The sequence below is a fragment of the Corvus hawaiiensis genome, chromosome 7 (assembly GCF_020740725.1).
Source record: "Corvus hawaiiensis isolate bCorHaw1 chromosome 7, bCorHaw1.pri.cur, whole genome shotgun sequence".
In the NCBI taxonomy this organism is placed as follows: domain Eukaryota; kingdom Metazoa; phylum Chordata; class Aves; order Passeriformes; family Corvidae; genus Corvus; species Corvus hawaiiensis.
In genome coordinates, this window is record NC_063219.1 from 35,656,208 (window position 1) to 35,679,802 (window position 23,595).

General features: G+C 36.8%; 1 protein-coding gene across 1 annotated transcript in view; it reads right to left on the bottom strand.

Moving 5' to 3' along the window:
• Positions 1 to 23,595, bottom strand: part of LRP1B (LDL receptor related protein 1B) — a 640,387-nt gene that overhangs the window by 24,169 nt on the left and 592,623 nt on the right. The window contains exons 78-83 of the mRNA XM_048309308.1: positions 23,477 to 23,583; positions 21,669 to 21,785; positions 19,684 to 19,857; positions 19,050 to 19,175; positions 11,635 to 11,799; positions 2,658 to 2,819 (exon numbers count right to left, since the gene is read on the bottom strand). Of these exons, the coding sequence (XP_048165265.1) occupies positions 2,658 to 2,819; positions 11,635 to 11,799; positions 19,050 to 19,175; positions 19,684 to 19,857; positions 21,669 to 21,785; positions 23,477 to 23,583 (851 nt within the window). The remainder of the gene's footprint in view (positions 1 to 2,657; positions 2,820 to 11,634; positions 11,800 to 19,049; positions 19,176 to 19,683; positions 19,858 to 21,668; positions 21,786 to 23,476; positions 23,584 to 23,595) is intronic.

The window sequence follows — 23,595 nt, forward strand, 5'->3', positions numbered from 1 at the left end:
ACAATTTTTTTTTTTCCCTAAAGAAAGGGAGTTCAGTTTCAGAGAAAGTCACAGCTTGTGGGATCACTGTATCCACTTGGAATGATATTAACTGCATGAAAATGTTTCCTATTTTTTAGGTAGTTTGGGCAGCCTTAAATGATACAAGGAATGAACTTTAGCTACCCTGCGTGTCTTTTTTTCTGGAGTTTAAAACAGGGAGCTACATTCAAATACATCAGATTTATGTGTATTTAATAACATGTGCAATGTTAGTAGAATTCTATGTAAATTCACTCACTTAAATTTATTTCAGCTATGCCAGTGCCTTGACACAGAGCACACATTTCAGTTATTAGCCCTTATGTGAACTAATCACAGGAGAAACTCTGCATTGGGTAATTGGAGACAATAAGTGTGGGGAAAATAAGGTCTTTGCAAGCTGGTAATACTGCAAGCAAATGTCTTCTCCCTGCCATAAAACCCCACTAATAATATTTTAAGCTTGGGAGCAGGAGTAAAATACCTACACACATTCATGTGTCATCCTTTGCATATGAACTGCCTTCAATCACAGCAAAGACAGGCTGAAAAAGATATCTGGGAGACAACCAGTCTTGGCAATAATGCCATATTAATGTATTCCAACTTGCATACAAGGTGAAGGTGATTAATAAAGCAAAAGATCACACAAATGTGCAAAAAAAGCAAAAAAACCCCAGATGTGACTTGATATACTCATTATTAACTGTTCATGGATACAATTTCACAAAACTGATATTAGCCACCAAAAAATACTCTAAAAGATTGTAAGACCTTTTTTCACACCTAAAAGACTTAAGTTTTAAATCAGCAAAAGCTTATTTTGTGTTTTATAATGTGTTCAAGTCTCTGCATTGTGGCAGTTTCCCAGACAACCCAAATCTGATAACAAGCACTGTTTAAAAAGTACCCCTAAATTTACATTTAAATTAATTATCTTAACAAAAAAAAAAAAAAAAAAAAAAAAAAAAAAAAAAGAAAAAAAGAAAAAAAAGAAAAAGAAAAAAAAGAGGTTTGCAGAAGCATTCAACTAGAAACAATTTGTTTGGTTTTGGGTAAGCCTCAAGTAAATATTTTTCCTTAATCTGTGTGTCTGTCTGTGCATGATTTATGTACTATACTATTTTCAAATACCCAATTGTGTTTGCAGATACTTATTTGTGGATTCATGCAGTTTGTTTAATACCAAGGGGGAAAGAATCACAATTACTGCTGGTTTTCCATTCAAAGGTTTCAATTTATTTCATAGTCTCCCAACTGGAAATATATTCAGTTTACTTCAGTACAAATCCTATTTAAGATACACATTATCCCTTTCCTTGTTTGACAGACCTTTCTCTAAAACTAAATACTTTTTGTATCTTGTAGATAATTTTAAACCAGAGCTTTATAACAGCTAATTTCCCTTCCTTTTTTTCTTAAAACCAAGCCTTCTTCAGCAGATTCACTGAAGGTACAAAAGAGATGATGCCTTTCACAGTTAATGTTCCATGACAAGCACTATGACAGTCTAACAAGACTGTGACAGTCCTTGTCTTTAGAATGTTAGAGTCAAAGCAAAGCAGGAGTAGAAAAAAGAAGATGATTAAAAAACACCATTCTGATCTCAGTAAAATAATTTGTTCTAACTTAAGGTTGCTTGTGAGTCATCATTTTGAAGAGACATGGGGATGACAAACTGTAATTTGTAAATGAGTGACCAACAGAAGAAATTCAAGATTATGTTCCAAATGTCTTGAGTTACTGAAAAGAGATAATGGTGAAAGAAAACAAAAGCATGGTAAGAAAAGAAATATAAATGGAGTAAGAACAAAATGCCTATTGGTTGATAACCTACTTTTCTTACTCGTCTGTAAAAGAAGCAAAAAAGTAGAGGAAGTTATAGAAAGTGAGAAGAGCCTTTCTAAAGGCATGGAAACCTTCACAAACCTATCTCAATGAGAAGAGACTGATGGGTCACTGGAATGAAAAACAAGGGAGAAAATCAGATGCAAAAGACAGAACCTAAGTCCTGAGAAGTAAACAAGAGTAATATTCAGAAATCCTTTACAATTTCAATACCAGGATGGGGCAGAAACCATACTCAGGGTAATCTTTGTGCAAGCTAAAGAAATACAGCAATGTGAAACTCAAAGCAGTCCTCAATGTGCTGCTTGCTGGGGTTAGAAATAGAAAACAAAGGTAAAGGAGCAGTTTAAAAGACGTGTTGGTCTGCAAAGATAAGGGACACCAGAAGGTTCTTTAACCAACTATGTCAATTCATTATGCTTAGGTATTATACCAGCAAGAGAAAATATATATAAATTGGAATAGAAAATTTTAACACAATTATCTCATGGCTACTGACAAAGCTGTCTGTCTTGTACTGCCCTACTCTACAGCTCATTCATGAAAATAATAATAAATCATTCCTAAAACAGCTCGTTCTTCAGCTAGCCATGTAGAAGGAGAAGAATATGCCCAAAAAATCACCGGAATACATCAGATGCCATTGCCTCAGCAGCACGAATAATCTGGGGCTAAATTTAACAATGCCATAAAAAAAAAAAAAAAAATCACCCACATGGGTTTTAAACTTCCATTGTGTAGAACTTTTACTACAAACCCAGGTGGAATAATTTGTGGAGATTACTCACAGTACTGGCACCTGTCTCCTGTGTACTCGGGCAGGCAGGCACAGAAGGGCTGGTTGCCCGCGGTGACGCTGCAGGTGCCCCCGTTCTGGCAGAAGCGCTCGCACACCGTCTGGTTGCAGCTCGGCCCTGTAAAACCCAGCGCGCAGCTGCAGGTCGGCCGACCTGTCCAAAGCAGAGAAAGCTATTTTATGATAAAAATAAATACAAGTTAAAGCAGTAACCAGCATTTTCTCAACACAGATTTATCGTAAGAGCAGGAAGTTTCAGTGTCCGAGCCCAACTGTGTTTCTCCAGATGTTGACAGAACGTACCTTTGCAAACACTGCTTGAATGCAGAACTTTTAAAAAATGAAGTTGGCTCTGGGAGTCGTGGGCACTCCAAAACTGCATCTGTGCATTTTTACACTTGTGCATGTACAGTCATTGACTCATATAAGAAAAAAGTCATTATTTAAAATATACAGTAGTTTCAAAAGTTGGTCCTAAGCAGGAATTTAAGATACAACTGAACTCTTCAAACATCCTGCCATGCTGGGCTCCTCCTGTTGCAGAGGATAAACATTTGTATGATCACTATTGGTGTCTCTTCAGAGTGCACTCCGTTATTCTCAAATCTACAAACCCTGATGTATAATCACATGAATATACAAGTATTTACTAATGCAGTAATAGCTACACTTTACATAACAATTTTTAATAAATCACATATATCTATGCCTGTTTTGTTATGCCACCCCTCTCAGATAATGAAAACTGTTACACAAAAATTGCTGTCTGGCATCAGACCAAAGACGCCTGTAACATCAATATTCAATGCCTGAAAAGCAGTTAACACTTTGGGCTGAACATTTGCACACAATGAACTCCTAGTCTACAGCTTCTTTTCAAAGGATTTGAAGATAGTCTTTAAAACCCAATGCATTTTCCTCCCATAATTCTTCTCTATTGTAATTTTCCTATTTTTTTTCCTTATCTAAATCTCATGTCTAAAGGATTTATAGCTTTGTTACAATTCCACTGTTTTATTAAACCCTTCCATTTTCCCCATCTTATTTTCTTAAGGCTTATCTTCTTTAAAATGAACTTTTAGATTCCATTAATGTTCTTCCATCGCCTGACTTTGCTTTTCTATCTCATTTATAATCTTCAAGTAAGTGACCTGATGTGTCCAACCAGCCATCTCCCTTCTCACTTCCTAATATACTATTCTCATTCTTGATTATCTCTTACAAGACATTATTTTTTTCCCCCCATCATCCTTCTCTTTGCTTTCATTCAGCTTTAAGGATTTTCTTAAATTTAGGGAGAACCAAGTTTAATGCTTTTATTTTTCCTGGCTTCCCAGGAAGAAAAGAGATGAAGATTAAGCAGGTCCTGAGGACTCTTCTGAAATACAAGGGCAGACAGGATGTGTTGGAATAAGATGAGCACTAAGGTTCCTTCCAACCCAAAACATTTCATGGTTTTGTGTTTATCAAGGTAACTACATAATGTACTGTGTGTGTGATGCAGAATCCCTTTGGACTGGAATTACAGGCATAAACAGGAAAAAATAACTTCTCACACTTTATTACTGACAGCCCAATCAAGATAATATGACTGGAGAGCTAGAAGAGATTAGAGAAAATCAGGGAATAAGTTATATATCACAGGCCATAGTTTTCCCTGGATTTACATTTGAAAAACTTCACACCATGCCACAAGGCAGGAGCAAGCTTCTTACATAGAAACAATCCTACCTTATGGAGGGATGGCTTGGTGAGTCCACAAAAAAAGCTATGCTTGACTTGGGCCTGACCTGATTTAAAACACACAGAAGAGCCAAAATCCTAAGTAGTCAAATGAAATAACATTAAGGATCACTTTTCCAAAGTAATTCTCCCTGATTTTCATGGCAATCTAACAAGAACTCTTTACTGCTGCCTGACTTACAGCTGCTGTATGAACAGGTTCCTCCTTTGCTGGCTTTTGTCTCATTGTTTCCTCAGTTTAGCACCACGTCTGGTGCAGGTATCCACACCTGCTTTCCTCCTGATGTTCACCACAGCTGCATCTGAAACTCTGAGATGTGCAACCCTGCTTACCCTTGCTGGTCTTTCTTCTCTGCTTAGCTGGCCGTGTTATTGAGTAATTAAGATTAAACTCAATATTCCACAAACCCTACAATTTAAATTTCTTATGGTCTGCCTTTCTTTTAATACTGAGAAATCATTTAACATCAAATTCATCGGAGAATTTTGCAATACAAGTGAAGCACCCTCATTTTGTCTCCTCTCTCTGGCTCATGCAGAATGATTTATTCACTCTTTTTCCTTCACTTACATCTTACCCTTCTTACACGACACACTTCACGTAATTATTTTCTGTATTTTCTATTTTAAGCTATGCTAATTTAAAGTGTTTTGCAAATCATCCTAAGGGCCATGAGATCAGTTAGGCTCTTTCTCTAATGAGTACAGCAGGAACAAAACCATTGACCTAAAAATAGCTTTGACTACTTTAATATGCATCAGCCTGGTTATTCATATCTGTCCCCTGTGATATAAACATTAAATCAAAGATGTTGAACTCAGATGTTAGCACAGATTCCACTTGTTTTTCCCCATGTACACAGTTGTATTTAAATTTCTGCCCCCAAGACAGGGGGTTTCCATAATCCTTCATCTGAATCAGTGTTTCAGTAAAAAAAAAAGATAAAATAGTGATAGAACATAGAGCTGGAGGTCTGAAATCCGTTTTCATTATTAATACTCCTCTATTTGTTAAAATGATGAGACAATGATATTTTTCTAGTTTGTAGAAAAGATTATTCTATTCTTTACTAATGTAGACTTATAAATATGCCAAACTGCTGACAGTTGTATGAAAATTTAATACAGTATAGCCTAAACCCCATTTTTGTCAATTTTACATGCCTTCCAGTAGTGTTAATAGTCCATTGCCTATTTATACACAGACTGTTGACATCTGAAATAATACAAATAATGACATTTTCATTTGCCTTATTCTCATAAATTATTTCTGATACAAAAAAATGGTTCCAGGAACAGTTTAACAGAACTGCAGCATTAAACAATGCCAAAATTTGCCATAACATTTTGTATCATGGAATCAGAACATAGATTTATGTTTGCAAGGGAAACAGTCGTGTGACCAAGATGTCACATAATCCAGCTAAGAAAAATTGCAGGATGAGCTCATGCACAGAGAGCTCCAGCACCTTTCCTGATCATGAAATCTCAGGTTTAGAGCTCTACAGACACAGAATTAAAACTCCATCTTAATTCTTGACCCTCACCACCACAGAAAGATTCACAACACATTAGTATAAAGAAAATATTCACATGGAAAGTGGTTTACAGAATGTTGAACTGCTTCAAATTTGGAACAGAATTTAGTAGAATAAAGGAGAATAAATTATGGTGACCCTAAGACATGAGTTATTTTTGGTAGTAGGATATGAAAAAAAATATGAATTTTTAGACACAGAAATGAAATGTAGTTTCCATGTTTCTTACAAAAAATAAATCATGCAAAAAAACCCCAAAAAACCAGGGATCAAAATCTTTCAATGTTCAATTAGGTTTTGATACAGAGCCTGTAGTTACTTCTGGTTTGTCAATTTAATTTGCTACATAATAACAACTGTCTATATAATAACTTTTCAAATAATCTTCAAAAATTGCTCATAAATATTTTCCTTTACTTCCTCTAGAATATGGTGGCGACTTCTTTTGGGAATTCATTAATATAATCTTAAGCTCATATTTACATTTATTTTACAAGGATCAGAATTCTAAAGAGATCAATTTTCATTCATGATATTGCCTAAGCAGCAGAGAAATACTGTGCAATTTCAATAACCACATAAAGTTTAAAAAATGATTAAAAAATAATTAAAAACTAGGTCAATAGCATTATTTTTGTAAGCTTTCTGCAAGATTTTAAAGATTAGATAATCCAGATGAATGTCTTCATCAAAACCTACATTATTTATTTCCTCCAGTCACTGGTACATTCACTACCAGCAAGGTGTGGTTTTCAGTTGTTATGTGTGAATATGCACATTTAATTTCAATATTTAACTTGCTGCTGCTATTACAGACAACAGTGTGGCTCGACATGAGCTTTCTGTAAGCAGTATCTTGCCCTTTGGTGTCGTTATCAGCAGTCTGTGGGAATCACAATAATTCGTTTCTGTGTGGCTGATGAACAATAATTAGCTTTACTGAAACAATAGGAGTGGAGAAAAGCTGCATTATTGAAGATAATTAGTAGGTGAGCTGATTGGGATCTATCCCAACAGATATGGAGTCTCTCTGTGTTATTGAAAAGGAAAGGAAGAAAGAACAATTTCTAAATATCTCTGAGTACTCTCAGAGGCTGCTCTTTCCAAGGCTGCTGGTGGTGGTTCTGCTGGGACCTGAGATAAGACCCAGTGAAATACCACCCTCATCCTTCCCAGAGTCCCCATCCTGCTGAAAGCACAAAAAACCAGGCTCTTCACTGACAGTGTTTTCAGTATGCACCAAATCACCTTGTTTCGCTCATAAAATAAAATACAAAATAATATCTGCTTTATACATGATGATTCTTTCAGAATATTTCATCAATTTTCATTTAGAGGAAAGACATAATATTTTTTTTCACTCATTTTGATACAAACATCACAATTGTGTATGATTAGACATACCTTTCATACAGTACAAAGGGGTTTATCTGATTTTGTGAACTAGTTAGCTTAGTTAATGTGTTTGAGACAATCAGCAAAATATTGCTGCAATATTTTTACTTTAAACTACATGGAGAAACAAAGCGTGTTTTTATGGTAACATTGACTTTTTTTCCGAATTCCCATTAATTTGGCTTACTGGAAAGTGTTCATTATTACACCCAAACTTTTAATTACATGTCTCCGATGTGTACTTTTAATTAACTGATGACATTTTCTTTGTTCAATTATTGTAGTTCAATACAACTGTCGTAAACTTATAAATTTTAATTAAAGCTGCTCCAATCTCTGCCTATATAATGTTCACATAGGAATTTGCCAAAAGGCTTAGCAGTAAGTAAGCCAACAGTGAATAATCCCTGAATTGCCAGTGGGATTTGTTTAACAAATTAACATTTGTGTGCAGATAATGAGGTTCTACAACTTAACACATCCAGCAAAGATTTAGCACAATCATGTTTTAAAAAATTAGTAATACTCTGCAATTTACTTAATTAGTTATCACATTACTATTCTATATTAGCTGGAGAGAGAGAAGAGGATTTACACATTCACTAGAACACACACATTCACCAGAAGAGTGTCTGCTGCATCATTTTATTTGGATCAGAATATGAGGCAAGGTTCATTCCCAGGAAATTTCCTCCTTGTTTTTTGAGCCAGAAATGAACAATAAGAAAATTCCCTGACTCCTGGGGAAGCTTCCAGCTGTGGGGACCCTTTGGAAGCATCATCTCATGAGGCTAAAATTGCTGGCAGTCCCTAAGTTCTCCAGAGGCCACGTGTGGAAAATGACACTTGTGAGATCGACTGCCTCAAAGCTGTTAGAATAATATGTGAGAATTAACAAGGGCAATCCAAGCCTCCAAGAAAGAGAAGGTCAAGCAAGCTGAAATGATCACAGGTCATTTATATTTTGCAGATAGGTTTAGATTGGCACTCACACACACAGCTTCTGCAACTTCCAGAAGAAAAATCTTCATCATTTTGAACAAAAATACACTTTAAAAAAAGGCAAAATTGGGAAAATACATGGAATTTGATTGCATGAGTTTAGCAGGTCAGTTTGATGAGTTGGTTGTATAATGGATGAGAAGTATGAGTGCTGCTTTTTGAGGTGGTGTTTGTGAGCACTGTAGTACAGGGGGAAGCAAGCACAGCAATAGCACAGCAGATCAAAGTAAAATGATACCGAGCTGACTTAATTTTAAAATAGCAATCTTATACTTTACAGAAATTGAGGGAGTTCTTTACCAAAATGAGTTCACAATATAACTATTGGAACATGGGGATGTGTCACTCGTAGACCTGGTTTAGTGGTGGACCTGGAGGAGCTGGGTTAAGGGCTAGACTCAATCTTAGAGGTTTTTTTCCAGTCTTAATGATTCTATTGCTATCAGACAAATCAACCTGGTAGGACAAAGTATAAATCTAGACAAAATATAATGCTGAAGTTCTAAAACCATTAATGAGAAACTGAGCAATTCCTAGTAATAAAGAACCTTTTCATTCCCACATGTAGAAATGAGCAAGAATACAGTAACACACAGACTAACACCTCTCACATGAGCCTGACACAGCAGGCCAGCTCTGCCTGGAAGGCTGAGACAAGGAGAAGAAACACTGCTCTGGTCTGGATTTCACACCCTCATCCAGCAAAGGGCCTGTGCATCCCCTGCAGCTGCAAGTGCCCTGCCCAAGTCAAGGGCTGAAGGACACACAGTGGTGTATTCAAGGAGAAAGAGGAAATGGTTATTGCAAGAACACTTGGGGAATTAAGCTTTCTTGATTTAATTACATTTTTCAATGCTTTTGGGGAGTCCAGCATAACTTCTCTCTGTAAAATACATAACAGCCTTAGTATATAATGGATTAGATTAAACTGTGATAAGGGGCATCTCACTGGCATGCTAGTTTGTTTCAGTAAGACACGATTTATGGACTGATACAGGTAAGAAATACAGCCTGATAAGAAATAGAGATTTCCTCTTAATAGAATATTTACTGGGTCCAGGGGCTAGGCATGCAAGGAAGATGAGATGCTCATCAACTTGAAAATTTTATCTGGAATACTGGACTGAGTCACAGTGATTTAGAAAGATATAAAGTCCTTTTTCCACATTTCCAGCACATGAAAGTTATGGTGTGGGCTTCAAGGCACGGCTACCCTCATGAATTGGAAATGGCAGACTGGACATCTGGTTAACTTGAAATATGATTCCTAAAAATTTGATGAAACTAAAGGGAGCCAGCACAGTAGAAGAATACTCCTATCAGCAGGTATGGCCATCAGAACCAGCTCTGTGTTGATCTCAGCTCTTTCAGGCACACTTCAGTCATGTGCGCTACAATAAACTTTAGCTGCTGTTAAAGGTTCAGCTTCCCCCAAATCAGGCAGCTGAACAATGAAATACAGACTGTGGTGACACCCATGCTGGCTCTCCTGATGCACTTTAGTGCAGACCTGTGATTCCATTTGGGACCAAGCATCAGGCTGATTGCTTCGTCCCCAGGCTGATTCCTGCCTCCCCAGATCCACGTTAAAAACTGAACAGAAGTGTATTGTAGACTCTGCTCATATCTCGTCTCTACCCACTGGTGGCAAAACCTACTGCACTAATTGTTTCAGCAAGGCTGAGAGATTTCAGAGGCTGGATTTAGCAGGAAAATGAAAATTAAAAATATCCATGCAATAGCATAGCTGTGTGAGCACAGCAAGAGTGAGCTGCCTGGGAGAGGGAAAACGAACTGCTGGAGGTGAGTGAGCCCTGTGGCTCCTGCCAAAAGAAAAGGATTAAATAAAACCCTGGGGTCTCTGCAGGACTCACAACAGAGCTGAGTTCCAGGAGCCAAGTTATTAATTTTATTAAGCCTTTTAACCCCACAAAAGAATCAATTAGATGCCAGACATGTAAAAATGTGGGAATAAACATCCTCTCATCAAATGATGAGGAAGTTCTGCTCACCATTTAAACCATCACTTCCATTCACTTGCACGTCCTCACTTATCATGTATTGATCTCACTACATTGATAAAAATCGCCGCTTATCACTTGTGTCAGTAGTTCCGTCAGCTGTTAGGAGCAGTTTAAAGTATAATTCATCAACTTCCAGTAGAAGTGATTCTCATTTTCTGATATTTAGTCATTATTATGAACAACATTACTAACCCTCAACTACTCAGAACTGAAAGAATAAATTACTAGACTTGCATTCACTTGGAATTTTGCCACCACATCTCAGGCAATGGGAGGAGAAGCCAGCAAGTGGGGTTAAATTACCAAACTACATAGGTTAATGTTAATTAGTAAGGAGTGCTGAGGAAATCTTTACAATCTCTGCCACAGAGACTCAGACACATAAACTTCTCAAGGTCAGGTGCCTGGACTTTTCTTTCACACATCAGGGTGTTGGCCACTTCATCACACAGGAGAAAACAATTCACAGCATCTTAAGCAGGTGGAAGCTTCTGAGAAGGAGACAGCAAACTCTTCTCCAGCGTTTGTATTTTGAATCAAATATTTAACTATCCCTTGAAGCAGAACATAGAATTCTACTTTTCCTTTCTCACAGAATTGCTACATTTTAGAGTACTTCTTTTCACACTTTTCCTCTCTAGCCCAAACATTATACAAGATACAAAAATGTGTTAGGGACAAAGATCAGCTGTCAAATTCCTGCTTTTTAACAGGGTGATCCTCCCTGAACCTAAGAAATATAATTTCAAATTCCTCCAAGAAAATGAAGGATCTCAGTTCTCATCAACAAAGTCTTCCTGAGAATTAGATGAGTAAAATTCCTACTTTGCGAACTCCAGTAAGACAAAGGTAAAGGATTGAGGTCAAGGATTTAAGCAAATATCTCTGTGTATGCACATATAAATTTAGGGGGTGAATTGATTTAAATTAAGAGAACAAGATGTATGGACTTGTTGCAGACATAGCTTGACTGGACATTTTGCTTTAAAATTCTGCTACACTTCAACATGTGAGTCTTTACACTGAGTATCTACTTACATTCTCCCTTTTCTGGTATACAGTTTATTTGTGCTGAAACACCAAGGTAAGTGAATGAAAAGCCCTATTGACTACAAAGAATATGTGTATGGAGTATGCTGCTACTTTTGCACATTGTTTAAGTACAGACAAAACAAATAACAAAGAGAAAAAATACCACAAACAAGGAACAAATTTCAACATTTAATGCAGGTATAACAGCAAGATAGAGCTGTGCAGAAATACTTACCAAGGAGTGAGGCCCCACAGGTTCCTCCATTCTGGCAGTAGTTGTAGCAATGATTGGTTTCACATCTTTCACCAGAGTAGCTTGGCCAGCAGTGGCATCGGGGATCCCCCTTCTCATTTATGATGCACTTCCCTCCATTCTCACAGGTTAATTTACAGCTGTCATCTGCAGCAGGAGCACACACACAGAGCGCTTAAACAATCCCAGTCTCATGGAAGTGGCAAAACAGAACCTTGCCTCTTAAACACAGCCACAGATCTCTGTCAGTGGGGGGAAAATACTGCTTTTCAAAATGGAGGAAGTAAACTACCCCTTCTGTTTCCACAGTGACAGAAAAAACCCCACAAACTTAGGAGACCATAAGCCCTGGAAAGGCTGCCAGGAGCTGTTGAGTTGGTGGGAGCCCTTGCATGGCACAGGGAAGTTGACCTCCCTAGGATCTAAGTCAGTAATAATAGTATGAATTTGTCTGAAACCGTAATTTCTAGTTTGAGAATTGGAAAATTGAATGTTGGTTTCATCTGCGAGACCTCACAAAACTTCACAGTCATTTTCTGGTGACCTCAGCCCTTTTTATTAGCTTTTTTGGATCTCTCTTCCACTCTCTCTGCTAACAGCCTTCTTAACTAAGCCCTGTCCAAAATATTTAAAAGGAAATCATTTAGCCTTCAAAATCCTCTTCAAAAATTGGTATTTGCATACAAACCCATTGCTCCTAAGTCATATTTTCTGATTATTCCTTTTTTTCTGTTCAGACTGTAAAATCCCTGAGAAAGGAAGCTGCTGCTGCTCTGCACTCTTCTTATGGCAGCAGAGCCACCCTCTTAGTGTTGAGGTATGAGGGGACAAAAACTCTGATCAGGCCAGATTCAGTCTTTATGTAAAGCTCTTTAGTACTTAGAGTTGTGTCTCTCTAGGAAACACTTCGAAAAGTAAACCTCTATTTCAATCAGCAAAGTATAAAATCACTCAATGATAACAACAACAAATTAATTATAGATGAGCACACATACAATGCTCAAACATCCAAGTAAGTGTAATCCTAAAGAAGCAGAAAAGCACCTTTCCAGCTCAAATCATGCCTTCAGCAATGAGACTTTTCATTTCTCACACAGCAAAACAATCCTGTGAAGCCAGACTGCTTCCTAACTAATCCAGCATTTGAGCCCTGCATGGCTTTAAACAAGAGGGATGCCACAAGTACTGAGAACTCCTCAGTAATACATCCACCAGCTGCAGGAGTTTTGCTGAATTCATCTGCTTTAGTCAATTCATGAAACAAAGTCATATAAGGGACAAGGTTCCCATTTGTCCCTTACTGGTTGAGGTCTAACATTGACTGGTGTGACTCAGCCACAGCAACTCCTTTGAGATTTAAAGGAATACATTATGTTGCAAGTGCAGAATTTAGGAATGCTGGATGTCCTCTATCTAAAGAGTTCTCTCAGACTCTGTAAAACCCAGGAACACAACTGTGTTTGTGCAGAGCCCTTTCTTTGGATGCACCTAAGTCTCTCTCTCCTGCCTGTGTGCACCTTGCCTCAGCAGGGTCTGCTGCCTCCTTCCACAGCAGTGCTGAGATGGTGCAGACACATAAGCTGGGATCAAACCCATTTAAACAAAACTTCTGGAAACTGCAATCTTTCAGGTAATTTACCTTTCCAAAATTAAGCTTCCACTAGGCAGTAAATCTTAAAGTTACCATGGTGGACTGACTGGCAACTTCTTAGTTCATGAGTTTCACAACAAAAATATGAAATCCTGCTTGCACTTAATTTTTTGGTGTCCACCCTGGATATATACAATTGCTGTAAGAAAGCTACTTTGTATTTGGGAGTTTGAGGATGCTTCAGTGTTTTATTTATTTGGGTGGTTCATTAAATCCTTTGATGTTCCATGAACCGTTCTTCAGTTACTCATTACAGAAGTTGTTTGAATGGATAATGTAGCATGTCTTATTGGAGAGAAGGTCTATTTTTGTTTTGCTTATCTTATCTGTTTTACTTATCATTAGTCATGAGTTTATGGAGCAGAACTTGGCAAAAACAGAATAAATAACACTGAAGTACAGACAACTGCTCATTTTTATGAACCTTTCTGATGGTGCATTAAAAACATGTTCTATTTCTCTTTTAGAACAAGTCCATAGAATTAAGATATAAAATTTGGGAAAAAAATGTGGAGATTACTACTGATTTTGCTCTCTATGAAACACTTTAAATTCAAGAATTTCAATACAGCTCTAATGTGAAAGAGAGAAATGGTAATACAGAAATTTTAGACTTTCAATAAACTAAGAAAGAGGCTCAAAAGATGCAATGGATAAGAGAGTATTAAAATATTCTATTAGACTAAACAATATAGGGGGTTTAATGCTGCTACTTGGTTGTCTGGAGGTAAATACAAGAAACAAATTACAAATCACATCAACTTAGTACAAAAGGGGATGACATGCCTGTCTTTGTGTGGGAGACACAAGCACAATGGTCCCATAGGAGAAGACAGGAAGAAAAGGAATACAGAAGAAAAATACAGAAGACTTAGTATGAAAAGCTGAATACAGTTAATTGGAATTACTGAATAAGTACCTTGGAAAGAAGAAGTGGGAACAGGTCTACCAAGTACCCACCCTTGGAACAAAGTTGTTAATAAAACAAAGGCAGAAAATTTTCTAACTCCAGTGTTCAGTGCTGTTCTGAGCTTGCTGAACTTGGACTTAAAGTCCTCTCAGCTGCTCTTTTCACTTTTGAAATGACAGAGGTAAATCATTACACTTGTTATCCTACCCCTAGTCTAGCTACTGAATCTCTCTAACATGAAAGAAAGGATTACAGATGATGTAATTTTATATATTCTCTCCTAATCTGGATATTTAGTCTTCTTCTGCCTTGATTTGCCCATTTCAATCTTAACACCTTTAATATATAATCAAATAATTTTGGTTTGCCATTTCTCTTACGTTTTTCTTTCCACTAAAACTTTTTGACACAAACATTAATAGACTTGGGCTTATCAGCTTCATCTTTGACTCCTTCCTTTTACTGGAAAGGAAAATCTTACAAAGAAGAAACACTGATAAAACAGCATATCAAAGCTTTGTGAACTCTACTGGTATTTTTTTCTTTCACTTGTTCACTTTTTGATATCCCATTCCTCTCCCCCACTTACACAAGACACACATCTTTTATTGGCATTTCTATAACAACCCTGGTCTTTCTCGAGGAAAATGCATCTTTTGGCTATTTTCTCCCCTTTTGAAGTATCACCCAATTTCTGGACTAGACAAGTTAAATGGGTTGATGATGTCATAGAGCACAAGGTTCAGGACCTACATTCGTTGGGACAGGAACAGTTTCCCTCCCCACAGTGGGAAATTCTGATCTCATGGGGCAGAAAGATATTTGCTCTTGGCTCTCGCTCGGACAAAGGTGTAGCTCATCCTTTACTGAGCTGAATGCACCTAATAAAGACAGAGAGCAGAGTTCTAATGTTGAGGTAAGGTTCTATAAAATCTTCCCTCAGATGAGAGTCTTGCTACCTGCCAATTTTCCATATGCTGAGAAGTATCGGAACAAGTTGTTCTCCCCAAATTTTGTCTGAAGGCTGTAAGACAGATGCTACTCTTTTTCCTTCACTTTTTTTTCCCCCTCTTAAAAAATCCATTTTCTTTACAATTTTAAAAGGAAGAGAATGGTAAGGAAAGGATCCACAGTGAGAAAATCTAACTGACACCCATCTTCTTCTGTACTGGGAAACACCAATCCCAACACCAAAACCCCTTTGTAAATACAGAAGAAATGAGGTAAACAGATTTTTTGTTTTTTCAAACCAGAAGCAGATTTCTGTGTGACCCTTGTTTTTTCGATCTCTAAGAAAGCTGAAAGCAGGACCAGCCCCAAGAAGATAGCATGGACCAAACTGTTGCAGCTCTTCCTCCTTGAGGCAGACTTTGGGGCTGAAAAAGAAGCCACGTAGGGATGAACTTCTCCATCCCCAGCCAAAGCACGTTCTCTGCCTGCAATCTCTGCATGCAGTGGGCAAGTCCCCACAGAAATGTGCTGAGGGAAGCAACATGATAAATTAAACGTTTCATCTCTGTTCAGAAGCAACATCAGTTCCGAGCCTTTGCAATTTTTCCTCAGGCTTTCCACTCAACCAGAAGAGCAGAAATATTCCCCTCTTAAGAGGAAAGTGATAAACGTGATGCTCCAGAAGAGGGAACTCTTGGAAGTGTTCATTACTCCTGCTCGTTCAGCTGTGGGACACAATGCCTTCCGCCAGTGCAAGGCTCTCCATTTTCATCCTCTAGGTACACTTTTAGCTTCATTGTGCTACAGACCATTAGATACAAGAAATCTAATGGATGCAAGTCCAGGGGTGTCTTTTAGGAAAATGAGGTGGTACTCTGCCCATTGGAAAACTAAAGGGTAGCTTCTAAACTGAACAAGTCCAGCCTATTTTAGTCAACAAATAAACCCCAAAAGAACTCTGATCTGTCAGTCACAATCATCCAGGGAGAAACGAGATGGAAGCTGATCTAAGGATAAACTGGAACTTGCTTTCATTTTGTTACAAAAAACATTCTGAATGATCCAACACACCCATATGTTGTAATAATTCCATCTTGAAAACTCCAAATCAAACCCTGAAGCTGTTTCTCCTCAGCTGCTTGAGGTGCTGGTGAAACAGCTGTCTGAGGCAAACTGGTTTCCGTCCTACTGAAAGCCACTGAGGAGTCAATATTTAAAATTCCTCACGTAGGATTTATGAAGAAAAATCAACACAACGGACCAAGCCAAGAGTAACAGTATGCAGAATTTTAGGACTCAGCTAATTTTCTTCTGAATTTAAACAAAAAAAAAAAGAAAAAGGGAAGAAACAGAACAATCCAATGAATAAGAATCTGAGTCAGTTTTTGGGATACAGCACAAGGAACAGAGCAAGACTTAGATTACCTTGCAGTCACCAACCTTTATGGTAGGCACACCAAGAAGAAATTGAATTAGAGATGGCTGTCCCATTTTGGCTCTGCCAAGTCATGGAAATCTATCACTAGTTTCCTTACTACATTTAAAAAGACTCAAAAACCACTCAAAGGCATTTAAAAATGTTATGAATATTCAATACACTACTGTTTTCTATTGTAACTTGAATTATATATTATTCCAAAAGTACAGTTCAACCCTACTAGTTCTCAGTATCCACAATTGCTATTAATTTCTGAAAGTAAAAGACTTCTTACATGACCCAAAACAGCTGTGTACAAGTTCAATAAAACCAGAACACCTCCAGAAACCAGAAGACCGCCAAAATCAATAGGAATATTTTGACTGACTTTGAATCAGGATTTTATTGCAGACCAACAACAACAACAAAAGGCTGTATGACCTCCCTTGGGATTGTTAGGTCACCCTTCAAAACACATGCAGTCAAGTAAGGCAGGAGTTTCTGTTTTGGGTTACTGACATCCATAACTGTGCCAAAAATGCTCTGAATAACAGCTTTAGACAAGGTGGATGTGTGGGGTCTGGAATATCTCAGATACATTTTCTAGATCTTCATCAGAAAACTGCAGCTCCTAATTTTTATTCCATACTGTATAACCTCCTAAAGGAAAATAAGCTGATTTATAAATTGACTTTTCTTTTGTTTGCAGGCTATTAAGGACCTATTAATGGCAAGTGGACTGTCAGTCAGCCTTTAATCATAAACCTGTTCAAGATGCTGATCTTGGGGTCAACTCTGATCTTTCCAGAAATTTCTGCTGGTCCTTGGAAGCTGGAGTGTCAGCAAGAGACAAACGTTTAACATCCACTTACACTTTTTAAAAGGAAAATCAAAATAGTGCAAAAACATTATTAGAGAGTACTCTGATACAGAAGTTGGTTTCAATTCACAATTTACAATCTGTGATACTACAAAACCTGCAGTCTACTATTACAAAAATAACATACATGAAAAAAAAAAAGTAAGAAATAGCCACACTAGATATTACTTGAAATATAACTGTAAACAAAAACCTAGGAAACACTTATTCAGCAGCCCTTTAAAAAGTCGTAACAGATATTGCAGCCGTGGGAAAGCACTGAAAATTATCAATATATTAAAAATGCTTCTCTAGGCATTTTCTGGCTATCCATAAAAATTTATAACAAGTCATTTAAAAACCTCTTCAGATCTTTCTTTAATAAAAACACACATCCCTGAAAACATGACCACAGCATAATCCCTTGCCTACTAGTAAAAATGGAGCATTACTGAAATTATGGGTTCAAACTGGTACAAGTCAGCAGTGAAAAACAAATTTCTTTTATTTGCCCATTCTTCAACACCTAAGTAGTAACTATGGGTAATTTGAAATAATTTTTAGGTCGTGCTGTAACAGCAGAAATTTTTGACAAGTATCTACCTGAGATGGACACAGAGCTGACACTTGGAGGGTAGGGAGGGTGTTCAGACTGATTTGTGTCCAGAGTTGGACAGTTTTATTAATACCACATCATGAACCACTAAAACACAGTCCTGTTAATTCAATAGTTAAAGCCTAGGCAGTATAGATCGGTGAGATTTTCTCCAGGGAATTATGACATTTCAGGTAAATTAATTTAATTGCTAAATTGAGCACTTTAAGCACTGAGGATCTTGCCAAAATATCCATCACTTACACTTCTGAGCATGGAATTAAACATCAGAAAAACATTCTAATATGTATAATGCACACAAGAAATGTTATTATGTGATTTCTAGAACATTTAAAAATTCAATGATTAAAAATCATTCCAGCAGTCTGACCACGTTAGGTTTGGCCTAAATTAGAGTGAAGACAGGTAAAGTACTTAATAATCTTCAATGGAAAAGATTCCCTCCCCATCCCTAAAATACAGCAAGAACTTAGAGGCTCTTTTCCCATGAAATTTGGTTTCCTGTGTCTCAATATTAGTCATTATAGAAGTTCCCAGAAGATATAATTTTAGATAAAAATGCTGCAGGTTTTTTTTTCTTTCTTTTACTGTTGCTTCAAAGTTGTCATTATTTGCTATGTTGCTCTCACTGCCTTTCCAGCATTGCTGCAATGGTTTTTTTCCTCCTAAATGCCTCATCTTTCATTTGGGATTCAAAACACTTCAGAGATTTTCAAACTTCTTTTGGTCAGTATTTATACCCACTCACTTTTAAGTATCATCTTGTGTCAGTTAAGCTGAAAGCTCATTTTTCTTTTTCATATTAGCAGGGGAGGCATTTTTTTTTTGAATCAGGGATTTTGTTTCTTCACATTTCTTTTCCATTCCAGCTCAGTAATGTGTGTATTGAACAACATCACAAAAGTCTGGACTCACAGCCAGCCTGGCCTTTTGCAATGACAAAAACTGACCAGCTGTTTATTTTCTGGTTCTCATGCAGCTTGCAATACCTACCTAGGAGGCTCTGATCAATGCATGTTCCATTCATCAATGATTTTCCTTCTGGACAAGCACATGTTGCACCAGAAGGGTTGAGTAAACAAATGAATTCACACCTCAGGTCCAAGCATGGATTAGGCACTGTTTACAAAGACAAAATATGAGAAACATTGCTTTTTATTTTTCTATTTAAAGAATTTAGAACTATGCTCTAAAGCTGAGAAAAGTCTGATACACTTCTACTTTCCAGGATATCAACAACCTCAACTCTGGGAACACACTCCCTCAAACAGCAGCGCAAGACCCCCAGAAGCACAGAATCTGTATCATTACCAAAAAATGTATGTGTAACATGGAGTAAAAAATTTCATCTGCTTCTGGCTAGAGGGATTTTTATTCATCTCTCTTCTAATTTGTTTTTATCTCTCATTTACAGTGCAGGTGCAAAAGGCATTTGTGTACAAATTTCTCAAGCGTCCTATCAAATGAGTGAAAACACATCAAGTAAGCTAAATCAAAATTATATAAATAAATATGACTAAATCTATTTTCAGTTTGTACAATCAGGCTCTGGTTTATATTTCTACAACTTGGTTACTTTTTCCCCCCCAGAGGTGATATTGAGTTTAAAGTAATTATGCTTACTCACAGTCCATTTGTTTGTAGCGGTGAAAAATCAAGGCACTTTTTGCTTTATCAACATCCACACTTAGATATTCTACAAGGCTCCTGCCAAATTTGTGCACTCTAAATGCACCATTTTTAGGGCCTGCTCCATATATGTAATCCTCAAAAATGTCAATTCTATGTGGATGCAGCAAACCTTGAATAAAAATGGATAATACGTATTCATATATAAATAACAACGAACTTTGTTTTAATAAAAACTTCAATTCATTTCTGTGATTACCACCTAAGGACATTATTTTTCAGACACCTTGTTTGGTCCCCACAAAAACTACCTTTAAAAAAGCAATCTTCCTCAAAGGAACTCTTCCCATTCTGCAGACAACTGAAATCTCAAGCTTTTTATCAGCTTTGCATACAACTGAACCTCAGAAACTGGCTGATCATATAAAATAGGGAAATCCCATAGTAACAACTCACTAATTAGAACAGACTTGTTCTACTTGTCGTACTCTAGGTACAACACTTTAACTAGATGTATGTGACAAGAAGAAAGAGGTTATTTTGCTTCAGATCAAAGAAACTATTCTGGCAAAACATTTCTTCAGCTTCTTCCTAACACATTTGAAATGCTAGTTTTTGTACTGCATTTGTTTTAATTCATAATTATAGGAAATTAACGAAAAGAAGTTGTTAACTCTACCAATTCCTCATTTTTAAGAGTTCTGAGGGCCTATTAGGCCACCAACTGGATTTCCTGTGTACAACTGGCTGGAGAATTTCACATTTACCCTCTAAGAAGGCAATGGCTTCTAACTAAAACTTCTTTGCTGGAGATGCATCTCTTCCTGAAGCCATAAAGAAACAGAATTTATCATTCCTTGTGATACTTTGTGCCTGCTATTTTCTCCACTTACTCTAAAAATGGTTTTGAATTTCCCTTGTATTTATTTAATTTCATCTTTCAGCCTTTATTTCTTCCTACTGTTCTTTCATGCTATCAATACTTGGGACTCAGTATTTCATTTTCATGAAAATATCTATGAATTCTAATTAATTATTTTATGCCTGTTTAATTCAATGGGTAGAAGTTTTCAGTCTCATTGCAAAGCAATTTCTGAACTCCCCCAGTTTTCCTTTGGTCCAGTGCTAGAGGAGGTTGTGGTCAGATCCCTACACTCAAGGTGATCTCTCTTCAGATAGTTATCTTCATGTATATTGATACATTGTGGAATTAAATGCTTTTAAACCAAAGTAAGATTCTTTAAATCTTGTCCTGCCCAATTAGGATTCTGGGAGATTTCTCCAAGTATATTCCAGAATACCCTGGTGAATTCTGTGTTAAAACACTCAGTAGCACCAGATATAAAATATCACCCTGATGATTTTCCAGAACCAGCTGCCCACTAAGCAATCCTCCCCAAAAGCCTGCTTTTAAATATTTTTTTAAATGTATTCCTTCTCTTTTCTACTCAAATTTCATAAATTTCTTACTTAACCAATTGTCAAAAAGCCATCGTGCAACTCTAGGAAACCAGAATCTCCCTTTTTATCAAAAGGAACTTTCTTAATTCCCATTCTGTTAGCAGAAGTCTGTGATTACTCACTGACCTGAAGCCAAGGCCATTATTTTTCCCAGAACCAATTCAGACCAACTGTTCTATAACCCCTAAAACTCCCACTCAGTGCAGGCAGCTCTGATGTAAGCCCAAGTGAGACCAAGCCTAAATATTAACCACAGTGTTATTGAATAATACCTAAACTTGGAGATCTGCACATATCAATGAATCTTTGTTCCCCTATGGTAATTTTCTTAGATTATCCTAAAGCTAGAACTATTTTATCTAGAACACCTGTTTAGATAATCTTTGAAGCATTGCCAAACAAAACCACAAAATATTACTTAATAATCACTGATTTTTGCTTATATAGTTTATCTAAATAGTAAACTTCAGCCGAATCAAATCAAATAAAATAGGAATCATGTTATACCAAGGCTCTCCATACCTTGTTTCGTGCTCACAGACACAACTGAATCGGACCCATCAAAAAGAACACTGCCAATAACAGATAACTCAAAATCAGCCCAGAACAAGCGCTGACTGAACTGATCAACTACGAGACCTACAAAGGAGATAAAGTTCAAATAGGTACATAAAACCTGAAAAAAAATTAACATTTTTATGTAACACTGCATCTTTATGTCATTCATATTCTTCTGGATACCAAATATTGTGACAATGAGAAGACTTGACTGGAAACCAAGGAGAATAAAATATAAGAACTCTCTCTTAAACCTTCCCCTTGGGGCAACCACAGTTTTTTGCTTTCTTTACCTTACTCTGCCCAAGGTCAGCACCTTTTCTAACCCGTTCTCCTCAGCAGGTAGGGATATAAATACCAGGTGGGAATTAAGTATAGAATCAAATCCTCTAACCTGTTCTCCCAACCAAAATCTAATATGCCAATTGCACCAGTGTGATCCTGTGTGAAAAACAAGGCATTCAGAATTCATGGAGTCTTTGTATCCTGTTTCCACACATATGTAATTGTGTTCTCATTTTTATCACCAATACTTCACATGCGGTCTTACAGAATTAAAAATCAGATTATTTTAATTGCATTACAGCTGCAAGACTGAAACAGCAATGCTGGCAGATATATATATATATGCATATACATATATATATTCATCTATATATGAAAACAAAAGTGAATAAAAGATAGATGGCATTATGAATACCCAGCCTCTAGGCAATAATTAAATAGTTAAATCGAGTAGTCCGTGCTTCACAGAGGAATATTAAATGGTTAATATCCATTTTAGGTCACGTCAAAAACTTCAGTCTGAAGAAAATACTGGAACCATAAAATAATTTCATTCTGAGCTTTTGAAGTTGCAGTGCATCTTTAATAAGAATGGGAAAAGGTATTTTTCTTCCTACTTATGTAAGTAGGTAAGCCAGAAAAAATACATCAAAAGAAATTATACATAACCGCAAAAATACTCCTCTTAAGGTCATAAATTAATCAGCTACAGATAGATGAGAGGAAGTGGAGAAAATCTGACTCACAGACCAGTGAAATATGTTTACATGTAAAACTCCATTAAAAAAACCCCTCTTTAAAAGAAACACTGATATTCAGGGATATGGCTAAAGAGAATAATTTCTGGTAAAAGGCAATCACAATGTGTCAGCTCTGTGTGATGCATGACACCTGTAAGGGGCATGGTTTAGAAGCAGTCCCCACTCTCCAGCTTTAAGTTATTCTTAGCATTTTAATGAGAATATTTAAATACAAATTAGTGAATAACTAGCACTCTCAATGTATCTTGCACGGTATCAGAGATAAAAAAAAGTATTTATATTTGTTTTATACATATAACACTCCAGTGATAGTTATTTCTATGTAAATCCTACAAAGTCAAGCCCAAATGCTCCAACTCTCACTCTCTCTTATTTAAAATAGGAAAGACATATATGGTAATAAATTTAAGAGCAGTTCAAGCAATATTAGTAAAGTCCTATTTGGGAGGAAATATTAAAGGTTTGAACTCTTTCTTTACATTCCCTCTACATGGGCCTGTGTGAAATATCTGACAAAAAAATTAAAAGACTCCATAAACATCTATTTTCTACCATGAAATAAAGCAAGAATAGCACAGAAGGATGTTACTGAAGTATTTTCAGGCAGTACATACAGGAAAATGCAAGTTTCTTGGGTGTTTTGTCAGTTTGTTTGAGTTTTTTTAACTGAAAAACTGAAATCTGAGTTAGTGAGGACCAAGTGTTTGGGAAAAATAAGGTGTTTACCTGTAGGTCTTTGCAGGTTCTTTTGAACCAATATCCTTCTCAGAGTACCATCCATAGATGATTCCTCTATGTGAGACCGGTCCCCAATAACGGTCCAGTACATCATCCTGAAAGTATTA